At 45.8% G+C, this 16,420-nt stretch overlaps 1 protein-coding gene across 3 annotated transcripts in view; it reads left to right on the forward strand.

The window, feature by feature from the left end:
- myo5b (myosin VB) overlaps window positions 1-16,420 on the forward strand; it is a 360,722-nt gene that overhangs the window by 319,143 nt on the left and 25,159 nt on the right. For 2 of the 3 annotated variants that reach the window (XM_085974932.1, XM_085974939.1), the window contains 3 exons: window positions 10,186-10,410; window positions 11,496-11,593; window positions 15,206-15,404. In XM_085974932.1, the coding sequence (XP_085831058.1) occupies window positions 10,186-10,410; window positions 11,496-11,593; window positions 15,206-15,404 (522 nt within the window). Of the gene's footprint in view, window positions 1-10,185; window positions 10,411-11,495; window positions 11,594-13,099; window positions 13,178-15,205; window positions 15,405-16,420 lie in introns of all 3 variants that reach the window. The other variant, XM_085974944.1, reaches the window with a different exon arrangement.

Raw genomic sequence — 16,420 nt, forward strand, 5'->3', positions numbered from 1 at the left:
AATCTTCATTCGTAATCTTCCATGTGGCACCTTGTCAAAGGTTTTCCTAAAGTCCATATACACTGCATTTTTCCCATCTATTATGTTTGTTACCTCCTCAAAGAATTCTGTGTTTTGTCAAGCACGATCATCCCTTTTGGGCTACTTCTAACTAGTGTTTGTTTTATCTAGGTATGTGGTAATTTCATAACTAATTAGAGACTCTAAAATTTTCCCTGCCACAAATATTAAACTAACTGGCCTGTAATTACCCAAATAACTCTGTCTCCATTTTGGGGGGCTACTTTGGCCACTCTCCAGTCCTCCAGCACACATCCACACTCAATCAGGATCCTAGGATGTATCTTGTTGGTGCTTTGTCTTCCTTTAGTCTAACTACCTTATCTAAAATTTTCCTTTCATCAATTGTAAGATCACTCATCTCGCGCTCTCAACCACTTCAGGATTCACCTCCTCCCAAATATCCTTCTCTTTAGTAAAGACCGATGCAAAATAGTTATTAAATATATCTGCTGTATTTTGATAACCATATACAAATTATCAGTTGTCACCTCTCAAGAGTCTCACTTTGCTTTTAATAATTCTCATTTTACTGATATACTTGTAAAATACCTTACTGTTCCTTTTGATGTTTTCTTTAAAAAAAAAAAAATTCCTATACTTCCTCTTAGATTTCCTTATCTTGCTGTTAACCTCATATATTCTCCTTTAGTTTTTCATTGTTATTTTCTGCCTCAATTTTCATTTATTTTAACATATTTATCCATGGCATCCTAAAACTACTAAATGGCTGTTTTTCAGACTGGAGGATGGTAGACAGTGGTGTTCCCCAAGGGTCAGTGCTGGGGCCACTGCTTTTTTTATTTAATATATATATAAATCACCTGGATATTGGAATACAGAGTAGAATTTCTAAATTTGCTGATGACACCAAACTTGGGGGTGTGGCAAACAGTGAGGATGATGCCAATCAACTGCAACAGGACGTAGAAAGGCTAGCAGAATGGGCAGACAAGTGGCAGATGGAATTTAATACAGAGAAGTGTGAGGTGATGCATTTTGGCAGAAGGAACAGGGAGAGGCAATATACACTTAATGGCACAGTTTTAAAGGGTGTGCAGGGACAGAGTTGACCTGTGAGTTATTGTGCATAGGTCCCTGAAGGTGGCAGGACATATTGAGAGAGTGGTTAGCAAAGCATATGGAATCTTGGGCTTCATAAATAGAGGTATTGAGTGCAAAAGTAAGTTATACTGAAACATAATAAAGCGCTGGTTAGGCCACAACTGGAGTATTGCATCCAGTTCTGGTCACCACAATTTATGTGAAGGCCCTTGAAAGGGTGCAGAGGAGATTTACCAGAATGGTTCTGGGGATGGGGGATCTTGGCTACTAGGACAGGTTGGAGAAGCTGGATTTGTTTTCATTAGAGCAAAGGAGGTTGAGGAGTGATTTGATAGAGGTGTACAAGATTATGACGGGTTTGGATAGGCTAGACGGGGAAAGGCTGTTCCCACTCGTTGATGGTACAAGGACTAGGGGACACAAATTTAAGGTTTTGGACAAGAGATACAGGGGGGATGTGAGGAAAAACTTTTTTACACAGCGAGTGGTGAGGACCTGGAACTTGCTGCCGACGGAAGTGTTGGAAGCGGACACACTCCATGTTTTCAAGAGGAGACTGGATAGGCACTTGAGGGAAATAAACTTGCAGGGCTACGGGGATAGAGCGGGGGGAATGGGACTGACTGGATTGCTCTACAGAGAGCCGGCACGGACTCGATGGGCCGAATGGTCTCCTTCTGTGTCGTATGACTCTGTCTCTAATAGAATATTCTCATTCTCTACATTTGCAATCTCAAAAAACTCACTATTGCTCTACAGTCAACAACAACAACTTGCATTATATAGCATCTGTAACATAGAAAACATCTCAAACACTTCACAGAAGTGTCATCAGACAAAAATTGACACAGAGCCAAAGAAGGAGATATTCGGAACGGTAGCTAAAAGCTTGGTCAAAAAGATAGGTTTTACGAAGGGCCTTAAAGGGGAAAAGAAAGGCCGCGAGCTTTCGGGAGTAAATTCCAGAGCACGGCCTAGTTAGCTGAATGCACAGACATCAGTGGTGGTTATAGAGAGTAGGAGATGCACAAGAGGCCAGAGATGGAGGAACGCAGAGTTCTCTTGAAGATAAAGATAGAAGAAAATTGGTGGCGGCGGAGAACAAAAATCCGCATTTCTGTAGGAAGTGATCAATGTTATCAGTCACCGATCACAAACTTGTACCCACCTGTGTTTGTGAGTCGGATGAAAATGCTTGCAAGCCCTTTTTCCAGACAATAATGCTACATCTTAGTATTTTTTTATACTTCCTTCCTCAACTGAAGATAGTTTGTCATGCTTGGGGTATGGCTCCATAGGTACTGGCAGCCTCTGGTTTCTTGTCCAAGTGTCAATTCTTCTAGAGCTAGGGGGCATAGTTTTAGGATAAGGGGTCAGCCATTTAAGACTGAGATGAGGAGGAATTTCTTCACGCAGTGGATTGTGAATCTTTGGAATTCTCTACCCCATAGAGCTGTGGATACTGAGTCGTTGAGTATATTCAAGGCTGAGTGAGATAGACAGATCTTTGGACTCATGGGGATCGGGTGGGAAAGTGGAGTTGAGGTCGAAGATTATTCAATGGTGGAACAGGCTCAAAGGGCCATATGGTCTACTCCTGCTCCTAATTCTTATGTTCTTACTCACTGACTGGGCTCAGGCATGTCAACACGCTAATCTTGTCCATGACCAAGCAGTTTCTAGCAGGAGTGAGAATGATTGCTGAGTTCACCTCTTTCAAGTCTAAAGCAGGCTGGAAGAAAAATATAAATAACAAGTTGTGAAAAATGCAACTGGAGTAGGAACATGAGAACAGGAGTAGGCCATTCAGCCCCTTGCGCCTGTTCTGCCGTTCAATAAGATCATGGTTGATCCGAACCTTAACTCAATCTACCCGCCTTCATAGAATCATACAGCATGGAAGGAGGCCATTTCAGCCCATCGTGTCCGCGCCGGCCAACAAAGAGCTATCCAGCCTAATCCCACTTCCCAGCTCTTGGTCCGTGGCCCTGCAGGTTAGAGCATCCCAAGTGCACATCCAAGTACTTTTTAAATGTGGTTAGGGTTCCTGCCTCTACCACCCTTTCAGGCAGTGAGTTCCAGACCACCACAACCCTCTGGGTGAAGAAATTTCCCCTCAAATCCCTTCTAAACCTTCCACCAATTACTTTAAATTTTTGACCCCTCTGCTAAGGGAAATAGGTCCTCCTAGGGGCGATTTTCCTGGAGCCATCAGGCGGGCTTTCAGGCGTGTGGGGGGGAAAAAAAAAAAAGCGCAAAAATAGGGGGTCGCAACCCCCCCGACCTGATGCCCTGCCCCGTCCGATTTTCACCCAGGCATTTCTATCCGACCCAAATCAGTCCCGCCCGCAGCAGGCGGGACTGGTCTTCAGGCACCTTAATCACCAATAATTGGCATCTATAATGCCATTTTAAGGGGCCCTTGCTATTTTCAGCCTTTTCCCACGTTAAACACGCCTGGTGGGAACCCCGCTGATGAAACCTGGCGTGAACAATATCGGATTGCTGACTATCAGCTGCCGGCCAATCAGGAAAGAAGAGATTTAATCAGACATCATTTGCAGGTTGCAGGACCTTGTTGTTTCAGGCTTGGGGCAACTTGTTCCAGGCTTAGGCACAGCTGTGGAAGGTTGGAGCCTCACACACTTCTCCAGTGTGAGCTCCTGGGAAGCCCCTCTCGCCACCCTCACTCAGCGCTTCCTCAACGGAGGCATCTACCAGAAGCATGGGAGGCCTTTTTTTCCTTCCCTTCTTGGCATTAGAGGATCTCCAGCAGCAGAGGTGGCAGCAGCAGATCCAGCAACAACAGCAGCACCAGCAGCAGCAGAAGGAGCGACAGGCTGCGGCTCACCCACCTGAGGTAGCACAGGCCAGAAGGGGCCAGCGCATGGAAGGCCGCCGGCGCAGGAGCTACCCCCCAAACAGGGTCTACAGACACCGTTTGAAAAAGGGTTAGACCCGAAATGTCACTCTAATTTCTCTCCACGGATGTTGCCTGGCCTGCTGAGTTTTTCCAGCATTTTCTGTTGTTATTTCGGATTTCCAGCACCTGCAGTATTTTGCTATCCTACAGACACAGGGTCAGCTACCTCAACATGACTGAGCAGCAGTGCCAAAGGCGGCTCCGACTTTCGCGAGAGGTAGTGACTGACATCTGCGCAATGCTGCAGCAAGACCTGCTACCCAGAGGACCAGGTGGACACTCCTTACCAGTGGCCCTCAAAGTCACCACCGCACTCAACTTTTTTGCCTCAGGCTCCTTCCAGGGATCAGCAGCAGACATCAGTGGCATCTCCCAGGCAGCTGCACACACTTGCATCACGCAGGTAACCGATGCCCTCTTTGCCCTCGCGCACAATCACATCCATTTCACCAGGGATCGCGCAAGTGTGAGGGCGCGAGCGCTTGGATTAGCTCATCTGGCAGGCTTTCCAAGGGTGCAGGGGTTGACTGCACCCCACCACAATCCGGGAGTTTTTGTCAACCGAAAGGGCTTCCACTCCCTTAACGTTCAGCTGGTGTGTGACCACAAGAAGGAAATTGTTTGTGCCAAGTACCCTGGCAGCTGCCATAACTCCTTCATACTGCGCCAGTCTAGTGTGCCTCCGCTATTCAGGCCGCCAGACCAACTTAACGGATGGCTACTTGGAGACAAGGGCTATCCCCTGAGGACTTGGCCGTGGAGGAGACCAACCAACGAAGCTGAGGAGCGCTACAACTCCAGCCACATTTCCACCAGATGCATTATCGAGCAAACCATCGGCTTGCTGAAGATGCGCTTCAGATGCCTGGATAGATCAGGTGGAGCCCTACACTACTCAGCAGCCAGGGTCTCCGGAATCGTCGTGGTTTGCTGTGTACTTCACAACATGGCACAGCGTCGTCCTCAGGACCAAGTGGCTCCTCACAGACCTGCCTCGGGTGAAGATGATGCTGAGGAGGAGGAGGGCGAAAACGACCATCCTGCAGAGGCCCATCAACCAGCGGCAACATTACGCAAGAATATTGCTGCCCGGGATGCAAGGAACGCACTCATCCTGTCCAGATTTGCTTAGCCTAGTACATCAAACACTGTAGTCTCGTTGCTTTTTACCTGAGCATGGCCAACGGCCAAACCCTGCGCATTCCTACCTATTTGACCAGCATCCTGACAACTGCAAGTAATCCTGAGGCCTCAATGCGAAATCCCCATTCGCCAAATGACACACGCTACAACTGCAGCAGTTGCCATCAGATTTTTTATAAACAAGATACTGATGGCATAATAACTATATACAAAACTTTTCACCCAAGTGACTACCCTTGTGATTAGTGGTGCTTTATTTTTCTCTTACGTGTGCTCCTACGTAGTGGTTCCCCTGTGGCTTCAGCAGATGTGGAGGCCCCTTGCTGACCTTCCTACTGCCCCTGTCTCGACACCTTTGGCAGGCTTCCTCTGCGGTGGCGAGCCTGTGAGGGCTCGCCAGCAGTCTGCTGCTCCTGCGGCTGTGCAGGGGTTGAGACGCCTCTCACTTGGGTGTGGACACCGGTGGGGCTCTGACCGAGGGCTCTGCAGTGGCATGGAAGTGTAAGCGCGTGGAGAGGAGCCACCACTTCCTTGAGGTGTGCCAACAACCTCCCTCTCATGGGTCAGGTCCCCCTCGGCACCTGCAAGTGGCTGGAGAGCACCTTGCTGCACATCAGGGGGGCCATAGGGACCCATATCTGCACTGGAAGTCCTATTCAGAAGGACTTCCATGAAGGTCTGGTTTCTGTGTTCAATAGATGCCCATCACTCCTCAAGAGATGTCATTCTATTCTGAACACTCACCATGTTTTCCATAGCCTGGCGACTAAGCTCCTCCTCGGCCGCAGCCCTCCTCTCCTCGGCCGCAGCCCTCCTCTCCTCGGCCGCAGCCCTCCTCTCCTCGGCCGCAGCCCTCCTCTCCTCGGCCGCAGCCCTCCTCTCCTCGGCCGCAGCCCTCCTCTCCTCGGCCGCAGCCCTCCTCTCCTCGGCCGCAGCCCTCCTCTCCTCTACGGTAGCCAGCCTTACCACGGTGATGCGTTCATGCGCCAATGACTCCACTAAGGCTCTGCTCATGTTCGCTATGGACTCCTCCATTCGCTCCACACTCGCAGCGACCCTGGAGACAAAACCTGCCAGAGACTCCTGCATCTGTGCATGGAGTTCCATCACCTCTTGCGGATGGACCCAGAGGCACAGGGTCGACATGCAGCTGAGCCGAGCTGGCAGAGTCCTGCGCCCTCCGACGAGGACTCTCCACTGCTGTCCCTGTCTCCACAATCTGCTGATGCTCACTTGTGAGCTGTGAAATACCAGGTGACAACACTACTCTATGTCCCGAAGGTCCCCCCGAGGTGTGAGTGTGTGTGTTGGTGCTGGGTGCGCTTACTTCTGCTGCCGCTGCGCCCTCAGAGGTTGGAGCTTCCTCTGAGGAGTCTGGCTGCTCAGCCTCTTCCTCCTCCACAGTGGGGACGGGGGCTCTGGATGGTCCTGTGGGGGAGTAAAGGAAAGAGTTAGAGATGTGATGCCAAGGTTATATGCACATTGGATTTTGCAGATGTTCATAAGTCCAAATGATGTAGCTTCAGAATCATAACAGCGCCTCATGCTATGTCAATGAGAGAGATGGAAAACTATTCTGTCACCAGTTTGCAGGACTGCCCCTGTCTCTCCTTCCCCAGCTTCCGCAGCCACATCAGCCACGACAATTTCCAGCACTCCTTCCTCCCAGGGGGTCAGGTGGGCTATTGAGGGTGGGCCTCCTCCAGTCCTGGCTCGCTCTCTGTTGTTGTGAGCTCTCTTTTCCTGCAATGAGGGAGACAAATGGAGTTTGAGTGAGAATGAAGGAGTGAGTGTAGAGATTGCATAGCATAGATACTTAGAGGGAGACAAAGATGGTGTGAGGCTGCAAAACCAAGGGCCCTCCCTGTGTGTTGTCAGTTGTGTTCAAAGCATCAGAGTGAGAGGGAGTGTGAGGGCTGCATGGTGGAATAGTTATGCGAATGTGAGCATAGAGAGAGAGAGAATGGGTAAGGGTGCATGGATGTGACTGTGTAGTGGGATGTGGAGGAAGAGAGTGCTAAAGCTGAGTGCTGGTGGGGAAAGGCAATGGGGATCAGTTTGAGGGTGATGGAAACTTCATACTTACTTTTCCTGTACGGTGAAGGTCATGGAATCGTTTCCAACACTGTATCCAGGTTCTTCTGGTGACTCCCAGCGAGTTGACATCTGCTGACACCTGCATCCATGTAGCCTTGGTCTCAGTGGGAGGCCTCTTCCTCCCTGACCTAGGGAAGAGGACCTCCCTGTGGGCCCTAACTCCATCCAATAATGCCTGCAGTGAAGTCTCGTCGAATTTGGAGGCAGCTCGGGGTCTGGCACTGGCCACTGCTGCTGCAGGCTCCTCTGCCATCCAGTATGGTTTGTTTGGAAGCCTGCAGAGGAAGCGATGCTTGCTGTGGACCTTAAAAGCACCACAAATGATGACCTCATACTGTGCGGCTTTCTGACTGGAAATCGTCAATTAGCAAGGGTTCCCACACGCTGGAAATGAATTGGCCAATTGAGGGAAAATTGCATCAATCTGGCAGACCCATTTAGATTCGTGTGGGAACCCCAACATTCGGGGAACCTGACAATTCCCCACACCTGCAGGAAAATCGAGCCCACTGTATCCACTTTATCCAAGCCTCTCATAATTTTATACACCTCAATAAGGCCTCCCCTCAGCCTCCTCTGTTCCAAGGAAAACAGACCCAGCCTATCCAGTCTTTCCTCATAGCTAAGATTCTCTACTCCCGGCAACATCCTTGTAAATCTCCTCTGTACCCTCTCTAGTGCAATCACATCTTTCCTGTAATGTGGTGACCAGAACTGCACGCAGTACTCTAGCTAAGGCCCAACTAGTGTTTTATACAGTTGAGAAGCATAACCCCCCTGTTCTTGTATTCTATGCCACAGCTAATAAAGGCAAGCATTCCGTATGCCGCCTTAACCACCTTATCTACTTGGCCTGCTCCCTTCAGGGATCTGTGGACATGCACTCCAAGGTCCCTTTGTTCCTCTACACTACTCAGTGTCCTACCATTTAATGTGTATTCCCTTTTCTTATTGGCCCTCCCCAAATGCATTAACTCACACTTCTCCGGATTGAATTCCATTTGCCACTGTTCTGCCCACCTGACCAATTTATTGATATCTTCCTGCAGTCTACAGCTTCCTTCTTCAGTATCAACCACACAGCCGATTTTAGTATCATCTGCAAACTTCCTAATCATACCCCCTATATTCAAGTCTAGATCATTGATATATACCACAAAAAGCAAGGGACCTAGTACTGAGCCCTGCGGAACCCCACTGGAAACAGCCTTTCAGTCACAAAAACACCCATCAACCATTACCCTCTGCTTCCTGTCTCCGAGCCAGTTTTGAATCCAACTTTGCCTTGGATCCCATGGGCTTTAAACTTTGTGACCAGTCTCCCATGTGGAACCTTATCAAAAGCCTTGCTAAAGTCCATATACACTACATCAAACGCACTACCCTCATCTACCCTCCTTGTTACCTCCTCAAAAAGTTCAATCAAGTTTGTCAGACAAGACCTTCCCATAACAAATCTGTGCTGACTATCCTTGATTAATCCATGTCTTTCTAAATGAAGATTTATCCTGTCGTTCAGAATTCTTTCCAATAATTTTCCCACCACCGATGTTAGGCTGATTGGCCTGTAATTACTCGGTCTATCCTTTTCTCCCTTTTTAAACAAGGGTACCACATTAGCAGTCCTCCAGCACCACACCTGAAAGCTACTAAACCCCTTAATACTTTCTCTCTCTCTATGTTTATTTCATCTAATATTTCACACTCCACCTCCCCCCGCCCCCCCCCCCGATAGCAATGTCTGCTTCGCCCCTCTCCTTTGTGAAAACAGATGCAAAGTATTCATTAAGAACCCTACCAACATCTCCTGCCTCCACACACAGATTACCCTCATGATCTCCAATAGGCCCTACCCTTTCCTCAGTTATCCTCTTACTCTTAATATATTTATAAAACATCTTTGGGTTTTCCTTGATTTTACTTGCCAAGAATTTTTCATGCTCTCTCTTTGCTTTCCTAATACAGGAAACTTTGTGTTATCCGGAGGCTAAATGTCCGGCAAGCTCGAGCCACCGGCAAAAATCAGGAGCCGTTTCGTTAGTTTTTTTTTCTTTTCGTTGCTTTTTTCTCAACAGTCAAGCTCTGCAAGGCCTCGCTGAAGCTGTTGCTAAGCTACAGAGAGTACGGCCGACTGTTTAGAAGCTGTTGCTAAGCAACGGGGTTTGTTGCCAGATGTGGAGCTCAAAATCTCCGTATGTTTCAACATTAGCGCTGGTTTGTCCGGCAGTTTTGAGGGAACGGCAACAGCTCGGTCCCGTCGGTGCCGGATAGCACAAAGTTTCCTGTATCCTTTTTAATTGCACCCCTGCACTTTCTGTACTCCTCTAAAGATTCTGGAGTATTTAGCCCTCAGTATCTGTCATACGCCTCCCTTTTTTTCTTTATCCTACCCTGTATGTCTCTAGACATCCAGGGGGCTCTAGATTTGTTAGTCCCACCTTTTTTCTTCACATATTTGGTCTGAACCCTCCGGATCTCCTCCTTGAATGCCTCCCACTGCTCTGACACTGATTTACCTTCAAGTAGCTGTTTCCAGTTCACTATGGCTAAATTCCCTCTGAGCTTAGCAAAATTTGCTTTTCCCCAATTTAGAATTTTTATTCCTGGTCTATCCTTGTCCTTTTCCATAACTACCTTAAATCTAACAGAATTATGGGCATTAGCACCAAAATGCTCCCCCATTGATATGCCTTCTACCTACCCAGCTTCATTCCCTAAAACTAAGTCCAGAACCGCCCCCTCCCTTGGTTCTGTAACCCTGGATACCCTTGCCTAACAAAAATCAACTAACCTCAGTTTTGAAATTTTCAATTTACCTAGCCTCAATATAGCATATATAAAATAGTTGAATTCATTTATTGCATAATGACACTTTCCAATTCCTTATCATTTTACAGCGACAGGAGCTGGAATCTGAAAACAAGAAACTCAAAAATGAACTCAATGAGCTGAGAAAAGCCACAGCAGAGAAGGCAATTGGGGAGAACCCAACTAACGACGTGGAAAATGCTTACAATGTACTGCTAAATCAGCTGAAGGTGGCCAATGAGGAGCTAGAGGTGCGCAAGGAGGAGGTCCTCATGCTGAGAACCCAAATCGTCAATGCCTCTCGCCAGAAGGAGGTAATTTTGATGTATTGCTACAACTTCTCTCTTCTTCATTTCAACTTTCTTCCCCTTTGTCCATCTTCCCTCTTCTCCTCTTTCCCTTTTCTCTCCTGCCATTTGCTTTTTCATATTCTCAGCTTCATTGTTTTAACTTGTATTATCTGGAATCCTTCTTCAATATCCCTCACCTTAGTAGATTTGACAAGCTGTGAGGACAGACCTAGAGGAGACGGGTTTAAAATTAACAAGCCTCAAGTGAGACTCGAGACGAAGAAACTGTTTTGTTTGCGGGTTTTTACTCTGATATTTTTCATGTGGTCATCACCAAAAATCTACCGCTGTAAGCGAGCCCTTTAACTGAAGTTTGAACAGTATCTGGGGCTGGACAGAGACACTTGTGACTGTATTTAGCTTACTGAATATGTCATGAGCACTTCATAGAATCTTAGACTAATACAGTATAGAAGGCGGCCATTTGGCCCATCGTGTCTGTACTGGCTATTTGGTAGACTAATAAACTGCCGACCAAGGCTGGGTCAATTAATTGTTGCAACAAAGATCTGATTGGGAATAGGATTGGAGGTTATATGGATATGTGTAAACTGAGATAAGAAAGACTTACATTTATATAGCTCTTTTCACAATCTCAGGACATTCCAAAGCACCTTACAGTCAATGAAGTACTTTTGACGTGTTGGAATGCAGGAAACCAAATACTGCACAGGGCAGGATTATTGTTGTACTGTTGAATCTGGGGGAGGGGGATGAGGAAGAGGAGAATATTGTCTTGGAGGAGAGCAGATCAATTTTCACTGTTGGAGATATGGGATTGGGTGAACATTCTGGAGTTTTGTTTGGTTTGCCTTTGGGCATTGGGGGATATTTATTAAGAATTTTCTCTCATGAGATTAAACAGATGGGGTCGACACCGTGGTAGGCTAGTTTATACATGGTGTCTGACAATTGTGCGCTTCATGGGTATAATAGCCATTTTGTGTTCAATGCGTTCTTGTGTTCCAAATGGAGCCCACATTTCTGCTCAATTGGAACATTGCAGTGGGTTTGGTCAAGTCAAATAAGTAATATTTCTCTCATTGCAGGATAATGTGACTGAGAAATACGAGTGGAAAAGAAGTAATGAAAACATGGAGAAAGATGATGCCATTGATGCTTACAATGGTATATGTGAGACCAACAGGTAAGTTGTTGGTCTATCTATACAGCCTCTCCCTGTCTCGAGTCTGTTCATTTTCCATAAAGTGTACTCTTTTATCAGAACAGAAACAGGAACAGGCTGAAGGAATGTGTGTGGGCCTGATCTCCCACAGATATCTGACCAGTTCAGTACACATTGGTGTTTCCACAATGCTGCCCCTTTTTACTCTAGGATCCACTGTGAATGGAGCTCAGATTGCTGGGATGAATGTTTGCTGCTGTGAGAATTCTTAATTGAAATGGATTTCAGGACTTTCAACCGGTTCCTATCCTATAGTGCAAAGCTTCTCATAATGTGTCCTGTACCAGACACACGCACTCACTCTAACACAAATCACTGGATAGCGATCAGGGCCATAAATCCATACTGAATTTTTCCCCCTGTCTATTAGCCCTCAACAGTGCTGTGGCCAACTGTAATATTCCAATTATTCTTATCGCTGCCTCAGTGGAGATTAGTTAACAGCACAAACCGAATCAAACCTCCTTGGTCCCACAGTTTCTTTATCACTGAATCATTGATGGAGTGAAGAATGGATTTTCAAGAGGTGATCAAAAAGCTGGCTATTTTTGAGAGGGGGTCTGTAAAATCCAGTGATGCTCCCGTTAAAATAGTTTAACCAACTATTAGTGGCCATTGGTCAGTATTACAGATTGCCTGATCTTGTGGTATTCATGCTGAGAAAGGTCTTAATGTGAGGGAGTTCAGTCAATAGAAATGTCACCTTTCTGAGTTTGGCTGAAATACTTGGGTGGCGTGGGGGTAATCTTTACTTTGCTTTAACCCATGCTTTATTTGAACTGAGATTGCGTACTGCTATCACATGATGCAAAGTGTTGAAATCTTCCATTTCCTGGTGTTTTATCATCTCTCAGCTGAGTAATTATACATGTACAGGCAAGGACAAGACTCTTCCTTTCTCTTTATTTTGCTAATACAAGTTGAGTACAAGTGTATGACACATGAGCCCAATCTTCATAATGTTTTTACATCCCTTTGTGTACGGCTTTAAGTGAGACTTGCCAAATCTAGTTAAATCTCTTTGCGACTTATGTATACTTGGAAAAAGTGCTAGTTTGGTTGTTCTCTGGGATTGTTTCTCAGTTAGTAATGTTGCTGTTGATGATGTGGGAATCCAAGCCATAACTGGGTTTTTTGTGACCTGGTGTTCTGTCTTACAGATGCAAAATATTGAGTTTAGTGTCCCTGTATGTTAATCTCTTAACTATTGGCAAGTACTATATCTGTGTGTTGGCAGAAAGGAAATGGAAGGGAAGACATCTTCTTAGCTGCAGTCCTGCTTGGAGGTCATGTTTGAAAACAAATCAAGTCATTGTACCTCATCCCTTAGAGAGACAAAAAGATCTAAAATGTTGGTACTTATTCTTGCTTTCTATATTAACACTGTCTTTGTTCTTTCTGAATGACGCTTTTGCTCCTTTCTCTCTTTTTTGTTCCTGCTTCCTTTCTCCTGTCATTCACTTCCAGCCAGGCTGAGGACTGGCGATACCTTAATGAAGATGGAGAGCTAGGCCTGGCTTATCAAGGCCTAAAGGAAGTTGCCAGGTCAAACCTTTGTTTGCTCTTTGTTTTGAATAACTAAGATGTAAGGGTGTTAGGAAGAGTTTGAGTTCCACATGGTGCTGTAAAGAGAAATGTGTATTATATTTCTTTCTGAATGCATTTGTGGTGTTTGCAGAACTTTACACCTCACTTTTGCTATTCAATTTGTCACTGCTGAAGGTCACTCACTAAACCAAAGGGTTAAGGTTCACAGGGTTATTAACTGTGCAATCTTTCAGGGTGTTCATGATCTCCTCATGATTTCAGAGATGTATAGAAATCTTTTAAAGTTTACAAATCTTATATTTACCATTGGCTATATTGGTAAATGCACTTCCTAGTGTGGAACTGAGCTATGCTGATCTGGCTGGAGCAACAGAAGGAGTACATGGCTATCCTGTGAACCCTACTGGATATTGTACATGTGCCAACGTTGGGTAAGAGCAGGATTGGTTTTAGCTGTGATGCCTGCCACGGTAGGATAGCCTGTTGATATAAATTATCTAGAGACATGCATGAAGACTGGCCACTTGGGCAAGGTACTGTAGTGTGGACAGCACCTGTGGAACTCTACCCATCGGTCTGGGGAGCTATTTTTAAAATTTTTTTATGGGGGGATGGAAGGCACCAACCATGGAACTTTGTTAGCAAGGTGTCAATGCCTTATGTAATGAAGGAATGCCTAGAGAGGAGAAAATATATATTTTTAAAAGTTCTGTATCACCTAGTGTTGAACTAAGTTAATAAGGTCCACAGTGATTACTTGGCTGCAGGGCATCAGTAGGTGTTCAACAATTGGCCTCAATGCCTCTGACTAGGGAAAACGTCGTCAATGGTTTCCGCTTCTGGTGACTGACTGTGGGCAGCTAAGTTTCCTGTCATCTTGTCAGAGGCATGCTGTGCAGTGAAGAAAAGAGAGAAATACATAATGGCCTGTAATTTCCGATAGGAGGCTTCCTGCGTGTGGATGCCTCTTATCAGAAAAGTATCTACGCACTTACCTGAGGGCTCTCGAGGTCCAGACACTTCCGCTCCTGGGCCCCCCCACAGTCGAAATGCGCAGGGCCCACGTATCCTAGGGGCACATGCGGTTCGCAAGCGTCCCTGGGATCACGTGGGCCAGGTGAGCCAATGAAAGAAGGGAATCCCCCTTCATACTTTTGACAGATAGAACTGTCAAAAGTATTACTGGGGATCACTGAAAAAAGACACAAAAACATTAAATAAAGTTTTTTTTTAAATCACGTTTTTAAAATGTTAAAATTACATTAAATTAAATATTTTAAACAAATTTAATTTTTTGAAAAAAATAATTAAAGTTTTTTACAGGGCTAAAAATAAACTTTTTTTAAAGTATTTTTAAATTATAAATGAGTGGAATTTTTTTTTTTTACATTTTTAAACTCTTATGCTGGTAAAAGCAGGCCTTACGTCTGCTTTTACCAGGCGTAAGATTTCTAAGGGTTTTCTGCGGGCGGAGGTTCTGCAGAAAGCGGAACTCTCCACCCGCAGAGGCCCTTCTCCAGGGCAGGCGTCCGATCTGTCAAAAGGATTCTTGACAAATCGGAAATGCTGGTTTTCAGTGCATGCGCTTGGCATGCCTGAACTCAGCATTTCCGATATCCCTACGGGTGTGTACACAGCTCGTACATACCCGTAGGCATCGGAAAATAGGGGCCATTAGTTTTATTTTTATTTTATATCTCACAAATCCTTGAACAGGAAATTGAAAAATGTTCTGTTTGCCCAGCTCATCTGTTCAGTGAGAGGATGTGATCCACCACAGCAGAGCAATCCAGCCTTTCTTCCATCCTGACCTGGCTAACCTGTATATTTTGAATTAGTTATAATACGTTAAATTTGTTTACTGCAGTAAGAACTAGTGCTGCCCCCAGCTAGGGAACACACTAAACTCACTATAATGAAGAACAAAGCTTTTCTATTTTGAAGATAAAGGTATTGTTTTAAGAAAGAAACTTGTTACCCAACTCCTCCAGCTGCCATCTCTAATTTGATGCTATTGAACCACAGGCTGCTGGAGGCGCAGTTGCAGACTCAGATCAAGCAACACGAGGAAGAGGTGGAAAGAATGCACACTCAGGTCGAGGCTCTGAAGGAGGAGATGGACAAGCAGCAGCACATCCTCACACAGACACTACAGATGTCTCCGGAAGCGCGCATTGAGTATAATGTGCAACAGGAGATCACGCGCCTCACCAATGAGAATCTGGTGAGCGAGCTTGTGTTGACCCTTTCAATAATATTCAGACCTGTACTTACAATCTGAAGTATGGGCTATTCAAATGTATTACTGCATATTTCTCTTTGAACTGTTAGCTTTATATATTAGTTTGAGCCACAATCCCACTGAATGAATGTCTTTCTCAATGGCTGTTCTCAGAAGGCTGCAGTGTGCTGCATGCAGGTCTGCACCTGTGATTCCCAAGTGGTAAACTCCTGATTTCAATTCTGCCACCGTGGGTAATTACCATGTGGAAGCTAGGCATTCATAAGAATTAGGAGCAGGGTTAGGCCATACGGCCCTTCGAGCCTGCTCCGCCATTCAATAAGATCATGGCTGATCTTCAACCTCAACTCCATTTTTCCTGCCCGATCCCCATATCCCTCGATTCCCCTAGAGTCCAAAACTCTATCTCAGCCTTGAATATACTCAACAACTCGGCATCCACAGCCCTTTGGGGTAGAGAATTCCAGAGATTCACAACCCTCTGAGTGAAGAAATTCCTCCTCACCTCAGTCTTAAATGGCCGACCCCTTATCCTGAGACTATGACCCCTAGTTCTAGACACTCCAGCTAGGGGAAACAACCTCTCAGCATCTACCCTGTCAATTCCCCTCAGAATCTTGTATGTTTCAGTGAGATCACCTCTCATTCTTCTAAACTCGAGAGTTTGGGCCCAATTTACACAACCTCTCATCATAGGACAGCCCTCTCATCCCAGGAATCAATCTAGTGAACCTTCATTGCACCGCCTCCAAGGCAAGTATACCCTTCCTCAGATAAGGAGACCAAAACTGTGCACAGTACTCCAGGTGTGGTCTCACCAAAGCCCTGTAAAATTGTAGTAAGACTTCCTTACTCTTATACTCCAACCCCCTTGCAATAAAGGCCAACATGCCATTTGCCTTCCTAATTGCTTGCTGTACCTGCATGCTAACTCTCTGTGTTTCCTGTACTAGGACACCCAAATCTCTCTGAACACCAACATTTAATAGTTTCTCACC

Source organism: Somniosus microcephalus, chromosome 2 (assembly GCF_052327205.1).
Source record: "Somniosus microcephalus isolate GS21.2 chromosome 2, FLI_Smic_1.0, whole genome shotgun sequence".
Taxonomy (NCBI): Eukaryota; Metazoa; Chordata; class Chondrichthyes; order Squaliformes; family Somniosidae; genus Somniosus; species Somniosus microcephalus.